At 53.1% G+C, this 23,030-nt stretch overlaps 1 protein-coding gene across 1 annotated transcript in view; it reads right to left on the bottom strand.

The window, feature by feature from the left end:
• The window catches only part of Ass1 (argininosuccinate synthase 1), a 56,913-nt gene that overhangs the window by 13,183 nt on the left and 20,700 nt on the right, over positions 1-23,030 (bottom strand). Inside the window, exons 7-12 of the mRNA XM_045157921.1 lie at positions 22,750-22,824; positions 18,161-18,231; positions 17,229-17,259; positions 11,221-11,311; positions 8,430-8,514; positions 7,783-7,847 (exon numbers count right to left, since the gene is read on the bottom strand). Coding sequence (XP_045013856.1) covers positions 7,783-7,847; positions 8,430-8,514; positions 11,221-11,311; positions 17,229-17,259; positions 18,161-18,231; positions 22,750-22,824 — 418 coding nt within the window. The remainder of the gene's footprint in view (positions 1-7,782; positions 7,848-8,429; positions 8,515-11,220; positions 11,312-17,228; positions 17,260-18,160; positions 18,232-22,749; positions 22,825-23,030) is intronic.

The following is a 23,030-nucleotide window of genomic DNA, read 5'->3' as shown; positions in this document are numbered from 1 at the left end:
CACTGACATGGCTGAGCCTTGGGCAAGACTCCTACGTCCACTGTCCTGATAGATGGGCAGGGGCAGCAGAATTCACCCCTGTGAATTCTACCCCGAAAGCTTCCTTTTCCGCCACATAATGTTCACATGTTTTAAAAGGCAACTTTTCAGTTGTTCTGACAACTTCCCACCATCTCCCCATATTAGCTGCTTAAAAAAAAAAATCAGAAAGAATTTGAACTACTGTTATAAGACCGCGCAGCGGAAGTAGCCCAGGTGTCTACTGCTAGAGCAGTTAGAGACAGACGTGGCCCAGCCACACAGGGCCAGACTATGCAGCCCGTCCCGTCCTACCACTCTGGACGGCCATGAGTTTGAGACCAGCCTGGGCTCACGAAAACCAACTGACCAGGGCTAGAGAATATAGCTCAATTGGTAGAATACCTGCCTACCATGTAAGAAGCCCTGAGTTCCATTCCTAGTACCACGTAGAACACTGATAGGACAGCACCCACCTATAATCTCAGTGCTCAGGAGGTTGAGGCAAGAAGATCAGAAAGTCAAGATCATTCTTAGCTACACGGGAAGTTTGAGGCCAGCTTGGAATATATGACTGTCTCAAAAAAAAAAAAAAATCCAACCAACCAACCAAACAAGGACATCCTGCCAACTGAAATAAATCTGTTACAAAAGGGTGAATTCTGTGTGATTCAATTTCTAGGCCTCTAAAGTTGTCAAACTCTGAGATAGAATGGAGGCCGGGGAGAGAGTGTCTGAGGGGGCAGAGTTTCGGTTTGGGAAGCTGTAAAAGTTCTGTGGGTGGACAGTAGAGACAGCTGCATGCAGCATGAGTGTCATGCACACTCTCAGTTAAAAGGTGACATTTTGCTGTGCAGATTTTATGATAGTTTTAAAAAAAATGTTTTACCACCAAACGAGGAGGGAGAATGTTTTTAGCTCTAGAGTCCAAAAGGGACATGGGGAACCCCGTCACATGAGCCCTTCCTGTCCCTACTGTAAGTTTCCTCCTCGGAGAACTCCAAGGCTTTTACTTGTGTTTTTTTTTTTTAAATTATTTATTATTTCCTTGCAAGGACAGAGAGAGAAGGGGTGAGCCAGGGCCTCTCGCCAACAAATTCCAGATGCATGCACCGCTTTGAGCGTCTGGCTTTATGTGGGTACTGTGAAAATGAACTCTGGTGGGTAGGCTTTGCAAGCAAGCTCTTTAACCACTGTGCAATCTCCCCAGCCCCTCCACCTTATTTTTTGAGGCAGGGTCTCTCACTGAACCTAAAGCTCAGTGACTTGGCTAGCCAATGAGTCCTAGGGATCCTGTCTTCTCCTCCCCAGTGCTGGGATTATGGGCATGCCTAATCAGCCTGTATAGAGGAGAGATGTGGGCTGGGGAGCTTGGCTTAGAGGATAAAGCGCTTGTTGTGCAAGGGTAAATACCTGAGTTCAGATACCCAGGAACTCATGTGAAGCTGGATGCTGTAGTGTTACGTCTGTGATCCCAGAGTGCCCAGGGTGGGGAGGAAGGTGGAGACGGAATGGTCTAGAAGCTTGTGTGCCAGCTAGTCTGGCTAAGACAGTGTTGAACAACAGAGAGTCCTTGCCTCACACGAGGTGAAGGTGAGGACCACCACCCTCTTCAATTGTCTTCTGACTCCACACGTGTGCTGGGGCATGCGTGTGCCTGCACACACGCATACGTGAACATACACAGGTATGCTCGCCATAACCACCCCCACCGATACACACACTGCAAAAAAGAAAGACAGAGGTACAGGGAATATATCTGCCTCAACAAGGACAGAAATAGTAAGGTTCAAGGGCAAGACTTTTTTTTTTTTGGTGGGGGACAGGGTAGCCAGGCTGGCCCCCAACTCGACTATGTAGCTGAAGTGACCTTAAACTTCTGATACTCTTACTCCTGCCTCCCAAATGCTGGGGTCACAGACACACACCACCCTCCCAAGTTGACATTTTCAAGTAATCGATAGACTTTATCAACAAGGATAAAGCAATTTGTCACGAGCCATCACATGCCAGGGTAGCCTTCAAAAGCCAGTTGATGGTCATCTCATCTGGACAGACTCAGCACTTACACCTACTGGGCTAGCAACATACCTGCTAATGGTTCATTTCCGTACAGTTTAGAAACACACCCAGAAACCTACCAAGCCTGTCGTTACACCAGCCACAGACGGTGGCAATGGCTCCATCCTAGCACCAACAGACAGACAGCAGGAGCCATGGCATTTTCAGCTTCTGAGGACCCTGGCACCCTCCCCACATCTTTCTCCTTGGCCAGGCCAGCCAGGAACACAGGCCAATCTGTATTTACAGAGCTGGAGTTGGCATCAGAAGTCTTTTGTTGTTGTTGTTGTTGTTGTTGTTTTGTTTTCTGAGGCAGGGTCTCCCTCTAGCCCACGCTGACCTGGAATTCACTATGTAGTCTCAGGGTGGCCTTGAACTCACAGGGATCCTCCTACACCTCTGCCTCCTGAGTGCTGGGTTTAAAGGCGTGCGCCACCACTGCCTGGCGAAACAGAAGTCTTACAGTGCACATGCTTGCTCGGTTTTGTTGTCACCTTGGCCCCTTTCTGAGCCCCAAGCAGGCACAGCTGTAAAACTGGAAGTCACCAAGTTTCTGCTGCTCTTCCATGCTCACTTCCCCTGAGATGTGCCTGGAAGAAGTCAAACCCTCGGATGCACAGCGATCTGGCATGCCAAGCACAGTGATGGTTTTGTTTCTAGAAATACTATGAGCTGACTCCACCACATCTCCTCCCAACAGCTCAGTGAGGGGAGGACAGACTTGCCCAAGGTCCCCCAGGTACCGTCCACTGCAGGTGTCCCCTAGGAACACAAGGCCAGTGCCACCAGGATCAGATAGTGGGCGCAGGGGTGGGCTTGAGCTCACCTCCTTCAGAGCTCTCAGAGACAGCCTCACCTTGTCAACCATGGGAAGGTCACAGGCTTAAAGCGGCAGCAATGAAACACCAGTACCATTAATATTCCTGATGCTATCTTAGGCGGTGTTAAAGTTAATTGTGGCTGATCAAAAGGCTTGTTTTTAGCTTGCTACTGTTGTGTGTGCATTTAAAGCTCTTCCCTCTCTCAGCAGGGGCAGAGGGTACAGATGATTCCTGTGTATTTCTTCTGGAGAGAAAAAAAAAAAAAAAAACAGACTTAAAAAAAAAAATCTGGTGACAGAAACCTGATGCTAAGAGACTATGGATTTGGGGTTTTTGACAGTCGGCATACAAACCACTGTGCAGAGAAGGAAGAAATGACAGCTGAGCCTCGGGCTGCCATGGAAGAGACAACAGACATCTTTGGAGTGACATGCACGGCGGCTCCAAGTGTCTATTTTCATCTCCCCGTGTTTACTGGAGACAGGGGTGTCAGCGGCTCTCCACAGAGCGGCTTCTATCACACCCTAATTACTGCCAGGAAGTGGGGGCTGGGAGGCCGAGGAGCCAGGGCGGCAGGAGGGGGGAGAGTGGACCAAGAGGAAAAGTGGGGACCACGCAGCTGTTCCTGAGGCTGCTAGGCCTGAGCAAAGGATGGAACTCAGTGGAATCTTCCGAGCCAGCTAGGATCAGGCTACTGGAACTGGAGACCTCAGCATCCCATTAGAAGGGATTTAGGAAGGTGGGAGCAATGTGGGGATGAAGTTGGCTAGAGTCCTGGGACTCCCTTTCTTGGGTACCAGGACCAAAGCTGGAGGTGGTTACCATGGTGATGGGCGGCAAGTCAGGGAGGGGCCTGTCCTGAGGGGTCAGGGCCGGTCCCTGAGGCTGACCATGTTGGGCTTGTGGGACTATGAACTCCTCTGCTTCACAGCCCTCCCTCCATTCTCTGGAATGTTCCACGTGAGCAGTCTGGCAGGGGGCTTAGAGAGGGAGGTGGGCAGGCTAGGTAAGTAGGCAGGCTGCCCTGCTTCCTTCCCTCTTGGTCTTAAGGTGGAAGAGTGAGGGGGAAGTGAGGCAGGAAGGGGCTGTGGGAGAGAGATGGGGACGGTGGAGGAAAAAGGAAAGGGGAAGCGGGGAAGCAAAGTAGACTGCAGAGAGGGACGCAGAGGAGAGAGAGGGCGAGAGGCCAGAGGGAGAGGAGGGCAGGTCAGAGGCAGTGGGGGCGAGGCTAGGTGGGGCAGGGCTGGAGCAGGACCAAAAGGTGAAGCCAAGGACACAGCCAGCAGCTCCCTGCCCGCCCTCCTGCCTGCCTCTCCCCTTCCCTCCCTACTGATTTCATTTACTTCACTTAATTAGCCCCCCTCCAGAGTTAAAAAGATAATGTGATAATGACATGTGAACAGCCACAATACAGCCCAGTTACTCCATCTGCAGCTTCCCCAGCCCTCAGTCCCTGACCCTGTGGCCAGGAGCTTACGCTGGCCGAGCCACCCAGACCCCGGGTCTGATGCTTCCCAACTCCCTACCCCCCTGTCCCCTGAGGGGGGGAAGCAATTCCTTAATGAATGTCAATTACAAGCTTTGTAAAATCAATACAAATGACATTTCTCCTGTACACTGAGATCCCAACAATCACATCTTCCCAGCCCTCAATATAATCGACAATTAACAGCTCGCATCGCTGTGTACTTAATAAATTCCTCCTCACGGGGGAGTGGACAGCGCCCGCAGGGATCACCTTCGTTCGCGCTTTCTCACAGAGAGGTCAAAGCAGGAAACTCCAACTGCTAACATGAAACTGACAAGGTAGACCTGTGAGAGGGAGAGGATGAGAGCGCCCAGGTGTGTCAGAGACCAAAAGCAACCTGACTGAGGTCACATAGCAACTTCTCGGCAACAGAAGGCTGATGATTTCCCTCCTGGGCTGTAGACTGCTCATGAGAAGTACTACGCTTTTAGGGAACAGCACCCCAGAAGTTCACACTCAAAATAGCTGGGCAGAATGAGAAGACCGAGCTCTGGGTTCCTCCATGGGTGGTAAAGAGCCAACCGACTCGAGACACACTTGATCTCCTGGGTGCAATCCTTCCAGGAAGAGGACAGCCCGGGTCTGGATACTAAGGATGGTCTCCAGATACACCACCTCAACCCATTCCACAGGAGAAGAAGTCAAGGCTCAGGAAGGCTACCTTGCTTTTCTGATGGTGACAGACACGGGATTGGGACTCTAGCTGGCCACCGAAGCCTAGACCCTCAATATTAGCCCCCCTCACGTCCCCCCCGCAGAGTCTCCATCAAACCCAGCCTACCACCAACCTGCTGGGCACATTCTGCCTTTCCCTACTACCCTCCTGCTCCAGTCCACATGTTTTAATTTATTTGAGAGAGAGACAGGCAGATAGAGAATGGGCACGCCAGGGCCTCCAGCCACTGCAAATGAACTCCAGATGCATGCGCCCCCTTGTGCATCTGGCTTATATGGGTCCTGGGGAATGGAACCTGGGTACTGAGGCTTCCCAGGCAAGGGCCTTAATTACAGAACTATCTCTCCAGCCCTCCAGCCCACATTTAACCAGTTGGGGCCTATTTACAATGTCATTTCCTCCAGGCTGTTTTCTCAGAATTAAAGCTTGGTCTTGCTCCCCTACCCAGCAGGATGCCATTTCAGAGTGTTATCAGGCCAACCTTTATCTTCCCAGTACAGGAAGGTGCTAACAATCCTGGTAGATTGCCAGTGCCTGCCAGCAACACTAAGCTGCATCCAGAGTCAGTAGGAATAGTGCCGCAATTGTTTGGCGATGCCTGCCACAGGTATGAGAAGGGTATATGATAGGTGTCAGACACCTCTGAGCTGCACTGGGCCAGAGGGCCTCCGCGGCCTTCATATTCCCCTGAGGATTGGCAGCCATAGATGTAGGACCCTTACAGCACCCATTCACGTATCACAAGTGGGTCTGAACCTAGACCTGTCCATCTCCAGAACCCAGGCTCTTTGACCTCCTCCCCATGCCTCAGTGGGTAGGGCCATCGGTCCGGGTCCTATCACCCACGGCGCCGCCTGGAACTTGCAGCCAGCCTATGCCCTCTCTGGAGCCTTGGTTTCCCCTTTCTGTACCAGGCGGTGCTGGTCTACGGACTCCCAAGGTCCTTCAGGCTGCCTTGAAGGGCTTCCATTGTAGCTCCCAAGGGCAGGTGGAGACAAAGGGGCATTTAATAAGATGTTAAATTGGTTAGAGACAAAGGTGAGGCTGGATAAAGGCGTCCGCTAATTAGGGCATTGTTCTCCACAGCTAATCCCCACACTGCTCTCCACTGAGGCTCTCACGGGTTCAGTGGGGTTCATTCTCAGAACCTGGAAAGAGGCAACACCTGGCTTCACCCCTCCTCTTCCACCCCCCCCCCCCACTTCTGAGACAAATCCAAACAGGGCACAGAGAGAATGGCCAGATCCCTCCTCAAGGTTGACCATGGTACATTTGGGGGAAACTGAGGCCCAGAGATGACAAACCCAAGCATGCTGTGTAAGGTCCCAGACCTATATCGTCCTATCACTTTGTATGGAATTTTGGCTGGAACCTGATCTTGGTATTATTTGGCTATGTTCTTTTTCTTTATTTTCTCAAGGTAGGGTCTCACTCTAGCCCAGGCTGACCTCGAGCTCAAGGAAATCCTCCTACCTGTGGCCTCCTAAGTGTTGGGATTAAAGGCCACCATGCGTGGTGTATTTTTGTTAATTTTAATATTTTATTTATTTATTTGAGAGAGAAAGAGAGACAAAGGATTGAACCTGGGTCTTTAGGTTTTACAGGCAAGTGCCTTAACTGCTCAGCCATCTCTCCAGCCCCATCATTAGGTTTTATTTTTCATTTTATTATTATTATTATTTTAAATTTTATATTTTTTTGGTTTTTCGAGGTAGAGCCTCACTTTGGCCCAGCCTGACCTGAAATTAACTATAGTCTCAGGGTGGCCTCAAACTCACAGCAATCCTCCTACCTCTGCCTCCTGAGTGCTGGGATTAAAGGCATGTGCCTCCACCATACCCGACTTTATTTGTCTCAGTTTTATCTTTTGCAATTGACCGGAAGCAAAGTGGCTGGAACACTGACAAGCACAACAGGCCCTGGCCGCGTGGCTGGTATTGAAATACTCAGGTACCCATCTCAGGGCTGTAAGTGCTGAACCATGCCCCTTCCCACTGACAGCCCCCTAAAGATTCCAACATTGCTTCATCACTCATGGTGGCCCACAGGGACTTGGGATCCCCTTGTTGGATGGCGGAGGAGTCTGAGAGGAGAGGAGGGGATGGCCAAGGAAATACAGACAGAGGTATCTACATGGGGATCAATGCCCTATCCCCTGGCCAGAGGTGAACCAGACAACACAGGCTAGCCACAGCAAGGGAGAGCCCAGATGTCTATGGGAAATAAATACATAAATAAGTCTCGGAGCCATGCCTACCCAGGGCTTGTGTACAGCTCACAGTGCCCCCACTGGCGGGAGTCCTGCCCTGCTTGCCTGCCTCGTTTACGCAAGACACCTTAATGACCATGAAATCGGCCCTGCATGGTCAGCCTCGAAACCTGGTCAGTCCGCCTGTGACATGAGACAACTTGACCTCCAGGTCTGGCCCTGGCCTTCCAGCAATCCCAGACTCTCCAAGCCCCTTCCAACTCCGGGGGGGGGGGGCTCTCCATACCCTTAGAAGTCAATGGCAAAGGCTCCCTGTTCCTACTTCTCTGGGGGAGAAAGCCTCAGTGATGTGAGGTGAAAGGATCTGCCCAAGGTCATCCGAGCAACATGTGGAGGGTCACATCCAGTTGGGATGAGGGAGTCTCAGGCAGTTACCGAGACAGGCCCCTGGGGTGCCGAGCCCACTCACCCCGGGACTTCATGCCGATAAAGCGGTTCTCCACGATGTCGATACGGCCCACACCGTGCTTGCCCCTGAGGAAGAATGAGCCACGTGGGGTCAGGTGCTGCCACAAGGCTTGGTGACAGAGGCCACCCACCAAGCTAGCCTAAGCACTTGCAGGCTGCCACAGGTGGGGATGGCTTGGCTACAGAGGTATATGTGGGGCACTGGCTTCATCTCAGGCTCTAAGACTCAAGACACCCAGGTCAGGTCATCTGGTTGGCCCGAGTGCTGCTTGGACAGGTGACTATACTGACGCCCCCGAAAGAGGACCGCCCTTTGCTTCTTCTGCCTGGGGTCTTAGGCCACCACACGCAGTCTTCCTTTGTATCCTGGTCCCTGGCTTAGCCAAGTGCCTAGTATGACCTACCCTAGTAGACAGGGGGCCCTTTGCGATTGTTAGCCCACCGTGGGATGAGGGGTTCACATAGAGACAACGGGGACTCTCTTGCCAAGCCTACCACCTTGGCTGGGGACACTATGCCTAAGAGGCCAAGACAGAGCCTGCCCTCAACAGTCCTGAACTTCAGCTGTGACCATCAGCCGCAACGGACTAAGCCGGAGGCCTCCCTCGGGCGATGGATCCAGGAGGCCGGCGGGGACGTGGCACTCACGCGACTTCGTTCAGGTACGTGAAGAGCTCCAAGGACGTGCGGTGGGTGGTGTCATCCTTGATGTTGGTCACTTTCACAGGGACCCCTGGAGCAGAAGGAAGAGGGCAGTGGGCCTCTGGGCTGGGGCCGGGCGGAGCAGCCTGTGCCCACCACCCACCACCCCCTAGCCCCCCTCCCGCCCTCTCCCTCCACCCGCAACGCCCTAAATGGATGTGACAGATATAGAGTCCCAATGACTCCTTCAAAGCCCTGTGCTGGGGGGAGAGAAAGGGCGAGAAAGCCCCCCAGAATGACAGGGAAATGCAATAAAAACGCTCTCCCCCACCCTCCCATTCTCTTTGCCCCTTTAGCATTTAGGGGCTGTGAAATTGGAACCAGGCCCTGAACTAATTGAATTTCACGCTCCACCATTGTCTTACTATGAAGTGCCTTCTGTCCCACCAGCTACCCGGAGGCCGCCTGGCCGAGGTGGAGCTCAGCCCGCGAGGCACACACACATGCACGCGCTCGTGTAACTTGCTGCCACGCTTGCCAGGTGGACTCCCGTGCCCCATCCTGTACCCAAGACTCATGGAGCCACCTGATGGATGGATGGGCTGGTGCCCGGTCCAGCAGGCACAGCGTCCAAGAGTTCTGGGAAGTGGAGTCCAGGGTGGCAGGAGGGCAGGAGGGAGGCGGCTGGAGCTCAGCAAGGGAAGGACCGTGTCGAGGGGGGTGGCGGAGAGGGGGCAGTGGGTGGGTTCGGGGTTGACTTTGAATAGCAAGGGGCACTTTCTCGAGCGGTGTGAAATGAGCAATAAATGTATTAGGGGGCTAACAAGAGAGCTGTAACAGTGACAAAGGAAAGCTGTTCAAAGTTGGCGGCTAATCCCCCACCCATCTGCCCAGCTCATTACCATGTAGCGAGCCATCGGGTGCCAATCAGGGCTCAATAGCGGCTTTCGAGTCTTTATTAGTCAGGCGCCGTTTGGAAGGGCTTCGCTCAGGGCGCTGACAGCCTCACCATTCTTAACCCCCATTTCCAGGGGTTTTATAACTTGGTTGTAAATTGCTATTAAATGTAAGTCTGCCCAATAATGAACCTTAAGCCCCCTCGCCACCCCCTGCCTCTCGCCTCTCTCTTTCTCTCCCTCCCAGGCTCTATTATCACCCTACCCTGGGGCCTTGGATGGGGCCTTCCCCGGGAGGAGAGGTGACATTGTTGATGCTGCTGCCGGAGAAAGCCTCTTAGCTTTTAAAATAGTTAATAATTAGATTAAAACTTCAAATAAATTAACTAGAGAGTGAATGGGACTAGGCAGGGGAGGGTTCCTTCCCCCCACTTTTTTTTTCTTCTTCTTCTTCTTCTTTCCAGACAGTCACCAAATCATGACAATGGGTCACATCATGTCTTTTCCTTAGCTCGGCCTAGAATCTCCCTGCTCCTTCCTCCAGGATGGACTCTTGGAGGCTTGCACCAGGGACCCTCTACAACCTCACCTCCCCCCCTCCATCCACTCTTCCCAGCTCTCAGTGCCCCAGGTAGGAAGCCTGTGATGCTGTAGGCTCTGCTCAAGGAACATTTTCAAGGGAGGCCCTGCGTCTGTGAGCCAGGCCTGGGCAGGACAGAGAGTGCTTGGGAGGGACCTGGGAAGCCAGCTGCCTTTAGGTCTCTATCAAGAGCCCCTTGGCCACTGGATGGTGTGAGACTCAAGAGTCTGCACAGGCACAGGGGAGCAATGGTGACGCTCACTGGCTGGCCAGCCCAGCTTACTGGAAAGGCTGGGCGAAGTGGATCATGAATGCCTAACAGTGGGAGAACCCCATTCCACCCAGGTGCCAAGCTTAGTCCTAAGCATATGCACCTGAGACCCAGAGGGCGAAGTCCCTGAAGGTCATACCAGCCAGAGGAAGCTTGGGGTGGAACCCCTGTTCCCTTCCCTCCATCATCCTGTCCTCTGTCTCTGAGGTGCCTTGAGGAAAGGCTGTTTCAGAAACCCTCCTCTCACCATGTTCCCTGCTCCAGCCTGGTGGACAGACGGCTGGCCTCCCTTCCTGAACACGGGCTGCCTGCAGCCTCCTGCAGTAAGCTTTTCTGACCTCACAGCCTCCTAGAAAGAAGGATCCTCTTTCCAAGCTGAGGACCTCCATGCCTTCACTCAGCGGGATTCTGCTCCACCTGGTACCAGGCATGCCTCATTCCTCACCTGCCTCCAGGGCAAGAGATGCCCACTGTACCAGGCCAGCTAATACTTCCTATGGTTGTTGGCAGTGCAGACGAGGGAGGTCAGGATGCCCTCTCCAGCATTGTCAAGGCGAGCCTGAGGGGGCTCAGGAGGCTCTGAGCAGCTAACTCGGGATGAGCAAGGCTTTACACGTGGGGAGAGGTCGCCGAGGTCAGTTCTATGACTCGTCATGTTCGCTCAGAGGAGTACTTCCCCTACAGACCTCCTTCCGCCCAGGAAAACAAAAGACATCCCAGGGTACAGAAAGTCAAACTGAGGCCCAGGAAAGGAGGAAGACTTCCCCAAAGTGAGCTTACTCTAGAATGGAAAGTTCTCCGCCCAAATCGTGTGCCAGTGACCTGGTAGGCAGCCTTCCTCTGAAGCATAGAGGTTTGTCGAGGGTCACCCTATCTGGGGAAGAGACTATCAGGAACCTGCAAAGTCCCTGTCTGCATGCTGGCTTCTAGGATGCAGGGTTACGGAAGGCCTAAGTCCCAGGCAGGGAGGGCAAAGGAGCTGAGACCTACAGAGTCAACTCCCCCCTCCACACACACACCGGCTTTGAGTCCCACTGGATGGGCACGTACCTTTTTTGAATTCTATCTCAAGGATGTCAGGGCTGTTGGGGGCTTTGGCCGGGTCCTGGGTTTTTGTATAAAGTCCTGGAGGTGCCTGGTTCTGAGGGGGGAAAAAAGAAAGAAAGAAAAAGGTTGGAATGCTGGGTGACCCAAGCCAAATCACATCACATTAGTGCCAAGATGCCAGTGGCACCTGCACCCCTATCCCTGTCTAGAATCCTGGGTAGCTGGCACTTTCCCTATCAGCCAGTAGTGGGTCCAGTGGGCTTCCAGTCCCACCCCGCCCCCCCCCCCAGTGAGCCCCGCCTGGCAAGGGCCTGGGAAACAAAGGGCTCAAGAAATCAGACAATTTTTCCCCTCAACTTGATCTCATCTTTTTCTTCGACGCCCCCACAGCTGGAGGTAGAATAGCGGGAGAGAAACAAGTCAGGCAAGAAAAAGTGTGACTTCAGGAGTGTGGCCGCACAAGCTTCCCGGGAGCCGCAGGCACGCTTGCTCCTGGCACCGGGAATTGGGGTTTATTCTGCACTGACCGCAAAGCTAATGACTGCGCGTGACCCCAGCAGGTGCTCCGGCGAGCCAAGCCGTCCCCGGGGTCCCTGAGGTTAATACTCACAGGGAGAAAAGAGAAGAGCAAAGCAAAAACCCATTTGAAAACGCATCAACCTTTATGTATATTTTTTCTCGGGCGTGTTGGAAAATGGGCCTCTCTCATCTTGAGGCGGAGGTGGAGGGGCTGCTTGCTGATTGGGACTTTCTGGAAATTCCTTCCTGCCTCTCAAGGTCCCAAGCTCCCCCAGTCTGCACAGCTCGGACACTTGCCAGTGCTGGGGATGGCAGCTTCTGGGCCTGACTGCTCTAGGCCTTACCATGGGCATCCTGTGCCTAGCTGTCTGTCCACCTGCTGACATCCTGGAAGTCACAGTTCTTTCAATCTGTTAAAACCGGGCATGGTGGCACACACCTTTAATTCCAGCACTCGGGAGGCAGAGGTGGGAGGATCGCTGTGAGTTCGAGGCCTCCCTGAGACTGCATAGTGAGTTCCAGGTCAGCCGTCAGCCTGGGCTAAAGTGAGACCCTATCTTGAAAAACCAAAAAAAAAAAAATCTTGAGCACATTCACACGTCACCATCTATTCTATAGTCACTCCCAAGTTCCCAGCATCCCTATTTGGTCAGACCAAACACTGAGGCCCCATCTACAGATGCAGAAATGGAGTGTAGGCCCTGTGGCTGCTTCTTTGAGCTCTGCAAAGGATGGGCTGTGTCCCACCACCCATCCCTAGCCATCTGGCATAAGGCCAGCCACTCACGAGGCCCTCAATTGTGTTCTATTTTTATTTTGTTCTACTTGAGACAGGGTCTCTTTGTAACCCAGGCTGGTCTTGAACTCACTACACAGCTAAAGTTGGTCTTGAACTTCTGGTCCTCTTGCTTCTACTTCCCTAGTGCTGGGATTACAGGTGTGTGCTGCTACCATACCCACTCGTGTTAGATTTTAAAGTGGTGGAAAACACCCCAAAAGCCAGGAGTCCAGGCCTTGGGATGTGGGGCCTTCAAAAAGTCGCCTTACTTCTTGGAGCTTAATTTTCCTCCTGGGGAAATGCCACTTGCCTTTGACCGCCTTAAAATTGAAGTATAACATACAAGAAAATGCTGAGCAAAGGACTGGTGTAAACAGGCCGGCCATGGACACTGTATGTCCCTCCAAACGTGGCCACAGGAGGGTGCCCTGGGCCACTCACTGGTGGTCCCCTTACCTGTGGGTTCTAGCTTGCATGAACAACCACCCCACTTTCCCTGGAGCCTCTTGGTTTTAACACCAAGATGCCTTAGTTCTGTGGACACTTGGTGGCTTCCAGCTCTCCTGAGCTCCCGTGTCGAGACGGAATGCCCCAAAGTGCTGTGTGACTTGGGGCTTGCATTCACTTCACTTGTGTGACAGACACAAGAACGCAGGCCAAACGTAAAGATAGGCCCTAGGAGGCCTGAGGGGTCCTTAAGGAACCCCCAGCCCATACTTCTATGGAGCAGAAGGTCAAGCGAAGCTCAGGGAAGTGCTGGCCCAAATCGCACCTCGGCATTCTCTCTAGCACCCACGGCACTTCCTACTGGCTGAAGTCACTTGGGCTGAGACACTCTGCAAAGTCCACGGCTGGAGGGAGCCAGAGCCATTCACCATAGGGCAGGCTCAGAGATAGCTTCAGAGAAATGTCAGCTCTTGGCTCCCTCCCCCCTGGGCCATGCCAAGACTACGTTCCCTGGGTTCAGGCATACCTGGAGCCTGTCCACAGCCCAAAGGTTACATGAACCAAGGCTGATCTCGGGTGAGCAGCACAGCCTCGCCACTGCTGCCTCCCCACCGGGACTCTGCAAATTCAGCCTTAACTGATACCAAAGTGCCAGCTCCAAGGTCCCCCTCTGCCCCTAACAGCTCACTCCTGCCTGCATTATGGCCACAGGAGGCGCTCCAACTGGACGCCTGTCACTTTTCTCCTGCCACACTTCCTAGAAGAAGAGAATGACAACATCTGAGTTTGGAAGGAGAGAAGGGGGAGAAGATAGGAGGTGCAGAGGACAGGATGAGTCCCGACACACTCCACAGCGAGAGGCAGAGGCAGCTATGGGGCGGGTGGGCACCCGACAGCCCTGATGACATCAAATAACTAAACAGACATGAGATGACCGTTGGGTTTGCATTATGAGACGGCCAACTCTCCCTCTCCTAAAAGCCCAGTTCAAATGACAAATAGTTTGTGAGTATCACTGCCTTTACTTGCCCCAGCGGGGGGGGGGGAGGGTAACGAAGACGACTCACTTCCAATGTCATCTGAGGATGGGGGAGGTAAGGGAAGGAAGAAAGACAGAGAGAGAGAAAGAGAGAGAGAGGGTGGGGGAGGGGGCGAAAGAAAGCATGAAACAGAGCTGAGAAGGAGAAATTGTTAGCAAATGGTCCATGAACTAAACCATGATGTAGAGGCAAGATCGATGCTGAAAGTGGTTTATTCATCCATCAGATATGGCGGCCGGCGGCTGAATGAACTCTTTCACTGTGGGCCGTATGAAGTTAAAGCAAGTAAATTTCTATCTTTCTTCGTATTAGCTGCCTCATTGCCCTTCAATCAGCCCTCATGGAGGCAGAAAATGGCTCTGCCATCTGCCTCAGACCCTCCCTTCCACAGGCCTCGGTCTTGGGGGCTTTTTTTTTTGGTGGGGGGGAGAGGGGGAGGGTCTCTTTTAAGCTTCAGTCTCCCAGAGCTCCTCCCTGGGGTGGGGGTGGGAGGTTGCTTGGGACAGGGGACACAGACACAGAAATGTGGGTGCTGGAGTTTGGAGAAGCCCTCATGGCCAGCCAGACCAACAACAGAGGGTGACCTGGCCCTCCTGCCAGAGTGGCCCGGACCCCAGGCGCGTTAGCCAGACCTATGCACTCCCACCCGGCCCAAGTCAGCAAGGTTTTCCTCTGTGACTTTGAGCAGATCTAAAATGCTTAACTTAGCCTTTGAGGAGGAAAGGCAGGAACACGCTCCCATGCCTGAAGCCTTGGCCTCAGCTGGGGAGAGGGGGGACTCCACGATCTCCCACTTAGTGCGTGAGGAGGTGGAGGCTCAGAAAGGTCGGGTGGCGGGTTGAAGATGGCACAGCAATAAGAAACAGACAAGGGCTGGAGAGATGGCTTAGCAGTGAAAGCGTTTGCCTGCAAAGCCAAAGGATCCTGGTTCGATTCTCCAGGACCTACATAAGCATGCATCTGGAGGCCCTGACGTGCCCATTCTCTCTTTCTCTCTCAAATAAATAAACAAATAAATAAACAATACATTTATTTTAAAAAGAAAAAACAGAGCCGGGCATGGTGGTGCACACCTTTAATCCCAGCACTTGGGAGGCAGAGGTAGGAGGATCGCCGTGAGACTACATAGTGAATTCCAGGTCAGCCTGGGCAAGAGTGAAACCCTACCTCGAAACAAGCAAACAAACAAAACAAAACAAAAGAAAAGGAAACAGACATCTGGGACCTGAGTCTTGATGGGATGGCAGGGGGGCAGCACCCTTGTAAAAGACGTTCCAGCGTGGCCTCAGCCAGAATACACTCTTATTAGATGCGAGGCCTGAAAGGTGCCCCCCCCACCAACTTTCCCACAGTGACAAGGTAACTGGCATCAGATCTCGGCCCTCAGCTCTGCTTCTCCCGTCCTGAGGCAGTATTTTTGGGGTGCCATCTCTCTAGTGAGGGAAGGGCTGTGGGCTGCTGAGAAAGGCATGGGGAGCGGTTCCCCAGTGTGCGTGAGCCGGCAGGAGCCGGGCCTGGAAATGCCCGTAAGTGTTCACTCTGTGATTCAGCTCTTGGCCCCCCCGGGTGTGAATGACTGGCTAATGAGAGGTGGCTGGCCCGAGTGTCGTAGGGTCAGCAGACCATGAACTGGAAAGACCCGTGGCCAGCAGGCAGCAACCCCGTGGGTCCATCAGGCCCTTGGGGGGCAAGGGTGCCAACTATCCTGAGTGACAAGTGTGGATGGAGGAGGGTGAATAGTGAGAGAGAGAGAGAGAGAGAGAGAGAGAGAGGGAGAGAGGAGAGGCTGTGGACATGGGGGAGCATGGCAGCCAAGGGCCGCAGGTGCCCTCCTGTTGAACAGAGTCACGACTTTGGGCCTCAGTGTCTTGACCCATAAAATGAGGTAATGTTACCAGCCAGTGTCTAAGAAAATAAAAGTAGGGGGCTGGAGAGATGGCTCAGCGGTTAAGGTGCTTGCGTGCAAAGCCAAAGGACCCAGGTTTGATTCCCCAGGACCCATGTAAGCCAGATGTATAAGGTGACATATGCATCTGGAGTTTGTTTGAGGTGACTAGAGGCCCCAGTACACCCATTTTTTCTCTCTCTCTCTCTGGCTTTCTCTTTATATCTGCCTCTCTCTCTCTAATAAATAAAAAAATGTTTTTTTGAAAAAGAAAATAAGGGCTGGAGAGATGGCTTAGCAGTTAAGTGCTTGCCTGTGAAGCCTAAGGACTCTGGTTCAAAGCTCGATTCCTCAGCACCCATGTAAGCCAGACGCACAAGGGGGCACACACATCTGGAGTTTGTTTGCAGTGGCTGGAGGCCTTGGTGCACCTATTCTCTCTCTATCTGCCTCTTTCTCTCTGTCTATCACTCTCAAATAAATAAAAGTAAACAAAAAATTTTTTTTAAAAAGTAGGCCTGGTATCATATGTTCTAGCGTGGCCAACACGGACCCATGGCTAGGCCTGGCGCTGCCAGGGTGGGGGCTGTTTTGAGGCCCTGGTAGGGTTCCACTGTTCTCATCCGGACCCAAACCAGGCCTCTCCTCCAGCTGGCTTTAGAGACCCCAGGCCCAGCTGCCTAAATGCCCCCAATGTCTTCCCTAATGTCAGCCCAGCAAGCCGCCCCCCCCACCCCCCCCCCCGCACAAAGCAGCCGCCCAGGGTGTGGAGCTGAGCCAGGGACTGGAGACATTTCTCCCCAAGGACAAAGAGATTTTTTTTTCTCTTCCCATGATAGATTTCACCCTGCCTCCCCCACCTCCCATGGTGGGCAGAGGGAGACACAAAGAAACCCCCGGGGAGAGTAACCTTAAACTTCAAATGGGGCTGTGGGCCTAGCCTAGCCAGCTCGGGAGGCTGGGGCAGGCATCAGGGTGGCCATGGTGGGTGTGGAACACAGTCCTAGACAAATGGGTCCTGGGGATTTGGCCCCCACCTGCAATTCAGGCAATGGCCCAGCCGCCTGCCCAGGGCTGGTGGGCGCAGGCTGAGCCCTCCCACAAGTGCCTCGTGTGCTTAATTACTTCTTTATTATCTCTCAATCACACCCTCTCCGCTGCCCTGAAATATTTCCTTCCCCCATTCATCTTGGCAGTAATTAGGTAGAGTACATGGTCGGGGGGCCAGGGTAGGCAGAGGGGCTCCACGCCTGGGCCCCCATGAAATTTCAAATTAGGCCCCATATGCTTGACAGTAGCAGGCTACCATCACGGTTGGCCAGCTTGTGGGAAGAGGGGTTACCTTGGGGTTCTCCAGGATTCCAGCCTCGTAGCTGTGGGAGAAAAGGAAGATGTGGTGAGCTGGGGAGATACGTAATGGTACCATGCTTACCCCCACCATCCCATTGAATGCCCTCAAGTGGGGCGTGTCTCTCTGACAAAGCACCTGCTGCTTACCCCACCTGGAACATTCTGGGCCACCCCAGTTGTCAATGGGAGCTGCAGGGCATAAGAGCTGGGGTCTGGGGAGGAGGCTCAGTGCTCACAAGGCCTGGCAGCATGAGTTTGATTCCTCAGTGCCCACATAAAGCCAGATACACAAAAGTGGTGCGTGTATCTGGAGTTTGCAGCAACAAGAGGCCCTGGGAATGCCCATTCTCATTCTTTCTCTCTCTGCCCCTGCAAATAAATAAGTACTTTTTAAAAGAAAAAGCTGGGGACTGGAGAGATGCCTGAGAGGTTAAGTGCTTGCCTGTGAAGCCTAAGAACGCATGTTCCCATGTAGCCAGACACAAGCATGCAACTTCACACATGCACACAAGGGGACGCATGCATCTGGAGTTTGTTCACAGTGCTGAAAAGCCTTGGTGAGCCCATTCTCTCTCTCTGCCTCTTTCTCTCCCCACTGATCTCTGTTTCTCTTGCAAAAAATAAAAAACAAAAAGCTGGGACTTTTCCTTCATCCTTGGATTTGGAGCCCTGGGTGAACAGCTCATGCTGCCCCTTTGCCTCCAACCCTCTTTCCAACCAGTCCCCTCTTCATCCTTGAGGTTTTAGCCTCACAGGCCACTTCTTCCAAGAAGCCATTCCAGATACCCAAGAATCAAGTTGGCCAGGCTGGTGCATCGTGCTTCTCGGCACCTGGGAGCCACACGGGCATCGATGGGGCAGAGACCTGAGTGTGATGGATGCTGGTGGGGAGGGCGAGGCCCAGGCACGGGGCATGCGTATTACCTGATGTGCATTAGGTTTTCGTCCATGCTCCAGGGACTCTTGGGCGTGACCGGGATGGGGATTCCGTGTTGCTACACGTGAGAGACAACACGCGACAGTGAGGCAGCTGGAAGAGTCTAGTTTTCAAGATCTCTAATGGCCCCCTGACTCTGGTCTCTACTTAGGTAAAAGCCCTTGGACCACCCCATGTCTCTCTTCCCCTCTTGGGGCTGAGGGCACGATAGCCCCACTGCTGGACATGCCTACACTAACCACAAATTGTGTGTGTAAGATGCAGTGGAGTGGATGCTGACCTCAGAGCTCCTTCTAGAAGAGTCTGTGAGTCCACACTCCCAAGGCTCCTAGAGCACTTAGTGCCAGGGACTAGGCTGAAAGTCTCTCAATACCTGCTACTAAATGTCCACAGAGACCCCATGTGCTGGGAGCTAGAAGGACCCAAACTGCCACCACGCAGCCACAAATGACTGATGCATTTGCCCCCAGCCCACAGAGCTTCATGGGCATCCAATGAGAGGAGGGACACTCACAGAGACAACCAACTAGTGACATAGGACCTCTGGGAGCTGCCCGCCCCCTCCAAGCCCATTTTAAGAGCCATGCAGTGGTTCTGCAGACCCCAAGTGGGGAAAGTCCAGGTGGCCTCCATCTCCATCTGCCGCAGCTTGCTGTCATTTCCTTCCCAAATGCTCTGCACCGTTGTCACAGGACAGCTGCCCAGACCCTGGGCCAGGTTGCTGCTGGTTGTTCTTCAAGGCCCATGTAGCTCAGTTTTGGGGGGAGGGCGTGGCGAGAAAGAAAGAGGGAGACCCTGTCCCCACGGACACTTGACTGGAACTCTGTGCAGGCTGGGATCTTCAGCTTAGAAACCCCTGGATGAATGCCACCTTCCCCTCCTAGGCTTGCTGGGTGCAGATTGCCCAGCAGCCCAAGGCGCCTGAGGTCCGCCCTGGGGCAGGGCGCTCCGCCTCCCAGGCCTGCCAACACCTCGGTGCCACCGTCTCAGCGGGAACCTCAGCCTCCATGGCACCAGTCAGGGGTTGTCTCCCTGCTGACGGGTCTGCCCCTCCAGCTCTTGTACCCATGGCCGAGATTCCAGTCTTCTCTGGAGGCGGCATGGTTCCTTCATCACAGCCCCAACTTACAATGATGCCAAAAAGGAGGGTAAAACTGCCGGAGTTTTGTTTGCCCTTACTAGAGGACGTGCTTAGACAAGAAAAAGTGGAGGCAAGACGGCCGGCGACGAAGCTTTATTTCATGTTTGTCTCTCCGATGGCTATAACTGCAAGGCACACCTCGCCTTGACCTGGTGTGGCAGAACCACAGTATTCCACCACCCTTCTGCGGGCATTCTATACGAACATACAAAGCCTATCCCTTAAGCCGGGCCTTTAATCCCAGCACTCGGGAGGCAGAGGTAGGAGGATCGCCGTGAGTTCGAGGCCACCCTGAGACTACCTAGTGAATTCTAGGTCAGCCTGGGCTAGAGTGAGACCCTACCTCAAAAACAAACAAACAAAGAAAACCCCTATCCCTTGACACCAGATTCTGTGCATAATCACAGAGAAGTACGTGATCAAGTGCCGAAAACCAAATCAGAAGCCAAAAGTGAATCCCTTGAGCAAGGACCCCTGGGAGAGGAACTAAGCAAAGTGGTCACCACTAGGGCCCCACTGGTGCCCTCACGGACAGTACCACAGACGTGAGAGAACGAACCCTCCCAAAGACGACGATGGCGATGGAGGTACTGATGAGAATCAAAGGGCAGTGTTATCTTTGCGTCTCCTTTTGCAGTTGAGAAAATGCAGTCTGGCGCGCTCACTACTGTACTACATAGGCAAATACTAAAACGTGCCTCATACACTGAAAAGAAAGAAAAGAGCTGGGGCTAGGAAGATGGGCCAGTGCTTGAGAGTGCTTGCTGTAAGCATGAGGGCCCGGGGCTTCCCGAGTTCAATTCCCCAGCACCCACATCAACAGCCGGATGTGGTCATGCACATTTGTAACCCCAGTTCTGTGGGAAGGGGAGACTGGGAGAGGTGCTGGGGTTCTCTGACTGGCTGAGTGAAAACAGGCAGGTGAGAGGAAGAAGACATCTGCAGTTCCTCTCTGGTCTTTGCATCTGTGCGCACACAAACGCACCCACCACCCCATCTACCGCCAAAAGAAAAAAGAGAAAAAGCCATGCTAGGTATGTGGCTCATGCCTGCAATTCCAACCTTCAGGAGGACTGCAGTGAAGTCAATGCCTACATAATAAGTTCTAGGACAGCCTGGGCTACAAAGTGAGACCCTACCTCAAAAAAAAAGAACAAGAAAAAAATTAAAGCAGCCACAATCACCCCTGGAATTGGTGTGCTTAAATGATACAGATAAGCGATACATCTCATTTCTAGGTTGTTCAAAGTTCAGGGACATGTGTCACTGCAAAGAAGTTCAGATCCAACGTACACTTGCCCTGTGCTCTCTCCATGGGGACCTGGCAAGTCTACACCTAGACTGGATGGGACTCGGTGGCCACTGCAGGAATATCCCAGGGGGCCGCTGGGCACTGACCTCGCCCCATGTTTGCAAGGGTGGGGGTTGAGAAAAGCAGCTTGTCTTGGGAGTGGTGTGGGACCCTAGTCCCCTTTCCTGGGGTCCTCCATCACAGAGTGAAGCAAGGAATCAGGGAAGGAAGGCAGGCGGAGGGAAGAGAACAGGAAAGGTATTTCCACTCAGCACAGACAGAGGCTAAACGGCTGATCACAGGACCCAAGCAATGTCCACCTCCCAGCCCTTCTCTGTCTTGAGGTCTCACCTCAAAACTTTTGTCGTAACTGAGGACAGACAAGAAAGTCACCTGCACTGACAGACAGGCTGCCCTTGGATCCCGGGGTCCCATCTTGGACTCTGCATTATATTAACAATATCAAGAATAACAGCTATCATTATGAACATTACTATTAGCAGTATAGGAGATGGAACCCAGGGCCTTATACATGCTAAGCAAGTGCTCTACAACGGAACTATACCCTCGGTTCTCTTTTTAGCTTTTATTTTGAGATAGGGTTACATTAAGTTGCCCAGGTTGACCTTGAACTTTTGCCTCAGCCTCCTCAGTGCTAGGATCATAAGGTCTGCTCCATCAAGCCTGGCTTAGTATTTTTAATTCATCATAATAATAAGGATGGGGTGGGTTTGTTTTTGCCTTGGACAACTGTGGGGTGCGTGACAAAAAGCAAATCCATGTCTCCAGTGCACATTTTGGCCCTGGCTACTTATGGGTTTTGAAAGCAGCGATCTTTAAAGCCCTGTTGATTTTCCTCTCATCTGTCTCAGATCCTGCCTGCCTCTGAGTTTTGGACAGAGACTCAGAGCTGCTCAGTTATCATGGTCACCTCCTGGGTGGCTCTGTCTCCCTTCTGGGTGCACTACGGATGAACCCGGCTCCCATGGAAGCAGGGTATGAAACCATGGGGGGGGGGGCGCACACATCCTTCCCTGACAGACTTATCCTGTTCCCAGGAAACAAGCGGTGTTCCCAGGAAAGAAGGAACCATGTTGCTCCTAAAATTCATCTTTGCTGGGAAAACCCAGGACCGTCAGGGTGCGTAGGGTAGCACGCATCAGCAGGCCAGCCTGGCCCTCACTCCCATCTCCACTCAGGGAGGGAGCGTGGAGGTACAGGGCTCTCCATTCATTATTCTTAAGGACAAGGCTTGTTACATGCTCTTTATCATCAAGGAGACAAGTGGGGGGGGAGGCAAAAGACGCCTCGCCAACCTCCGCTCCCTTAATAGCTCTGCTATTTGCCGATTTGTTTGGCAACATATGGGTTTGCTCTTGTAAACTCCCCTCTTAATAATAAAACAACAGATGGTGGAGGAGGTCTTTCCTCCCAGCGCTCCAGGGCCTAATGGGATGCTGGCGGCAGGGGCAGGGCCGCGTTCCCGCAGCGTCCCCTACCACGCGGCACCTTGGCTGCGGCGGGCAGCCAGCGAGCGCTCACAGCCAGCCCCGGAGACTCTGCTATTTAAAAACCTGAACAATTTTCTGGTGTGTGCACCGACTTGCTTTTCCCAGGTCTGATTGATTGAGGCTGTTTGTCAGGCTCTGCCATCGAGTCGCTAAAAAGAAAGGTGCCCTGGGGAGCAGCTAAGGATCTTGATGCAAAACTCCTAATATGTTTTATTGCAACTTGTACTTCAAAAAAAGGCTGGCGCCGCAAAAGGCTTTGTCTGTCACTGCGCCTACCTGTTCTGGGGAAAGTGCTGGCGACAATTAGCGGCCAGGTAATTAAGGTGCAGACAGCGTCTCTGCTCAGAGCCCCCCACCCTCCCCCCACACCACACCCCTCCCCAATGTCCCCTGAGGAGCTCACACTCATCACAGAAGTGGCAAGCAGGACTCTGGTCTCCCTGAGAATAGGAGGGAAATAGCCCAGCACTTGCCTGCTTTGAAGGACTGGGATTGCCCCTTGAAGATGCCCACCCAGGAAATGGACCACACTTCTGCCGGGGCCAGCTCAGGAAGCAGATGAACGCTGGGTGTCCCCTGGCTCAGACAACCCCTGTGCACACGTGTGCTGGGAAGGCTGCGGCCGATGCCTACCTTGGCGTACTCCATCAGGTCATTACGGCCCTTGAACCGGTTGTAAAACTCGGGCATCCTCCAGGGAGCGATGACCTGGGGACAGGACAGAGGGGTCAAGAGAGAGCCAGCTGAGTCACAGCCTCTGCTTACCCTTAGGAGCCTGGTTCTCTGGGAAGGGATCAACTCAGGGAGAGATCTCTTGCTGTGTCCTTAGTCCACGGGGAGTAGGCAGGGAAATCCCATGAGGCCGAGCGTGCTCCTCTGGGCCTCAGTTTGCCCAGCTGAGACCTGAGAGTCTG

Source organism: Jaculus jaculus, chromosome 1 (assembly GCF_020740685.1).
Source record: "Jaculus jaculus isolate mJacJac1 chromosome 1, mJacJac1.mat.Y.cur, whole genome shotgun sequence".
Lineage (NCBI taxonomy): Eukaryota > Metazoa > Chordata > Mammalia > Rodentia > Dipodidae > Jaculus > Jaculus jaculus.
The sequence above is the reverse complement of the archived record's forward strand: the minus strand, read 5'-3'. Positions and strand labels throughout refer to the sequence as shown.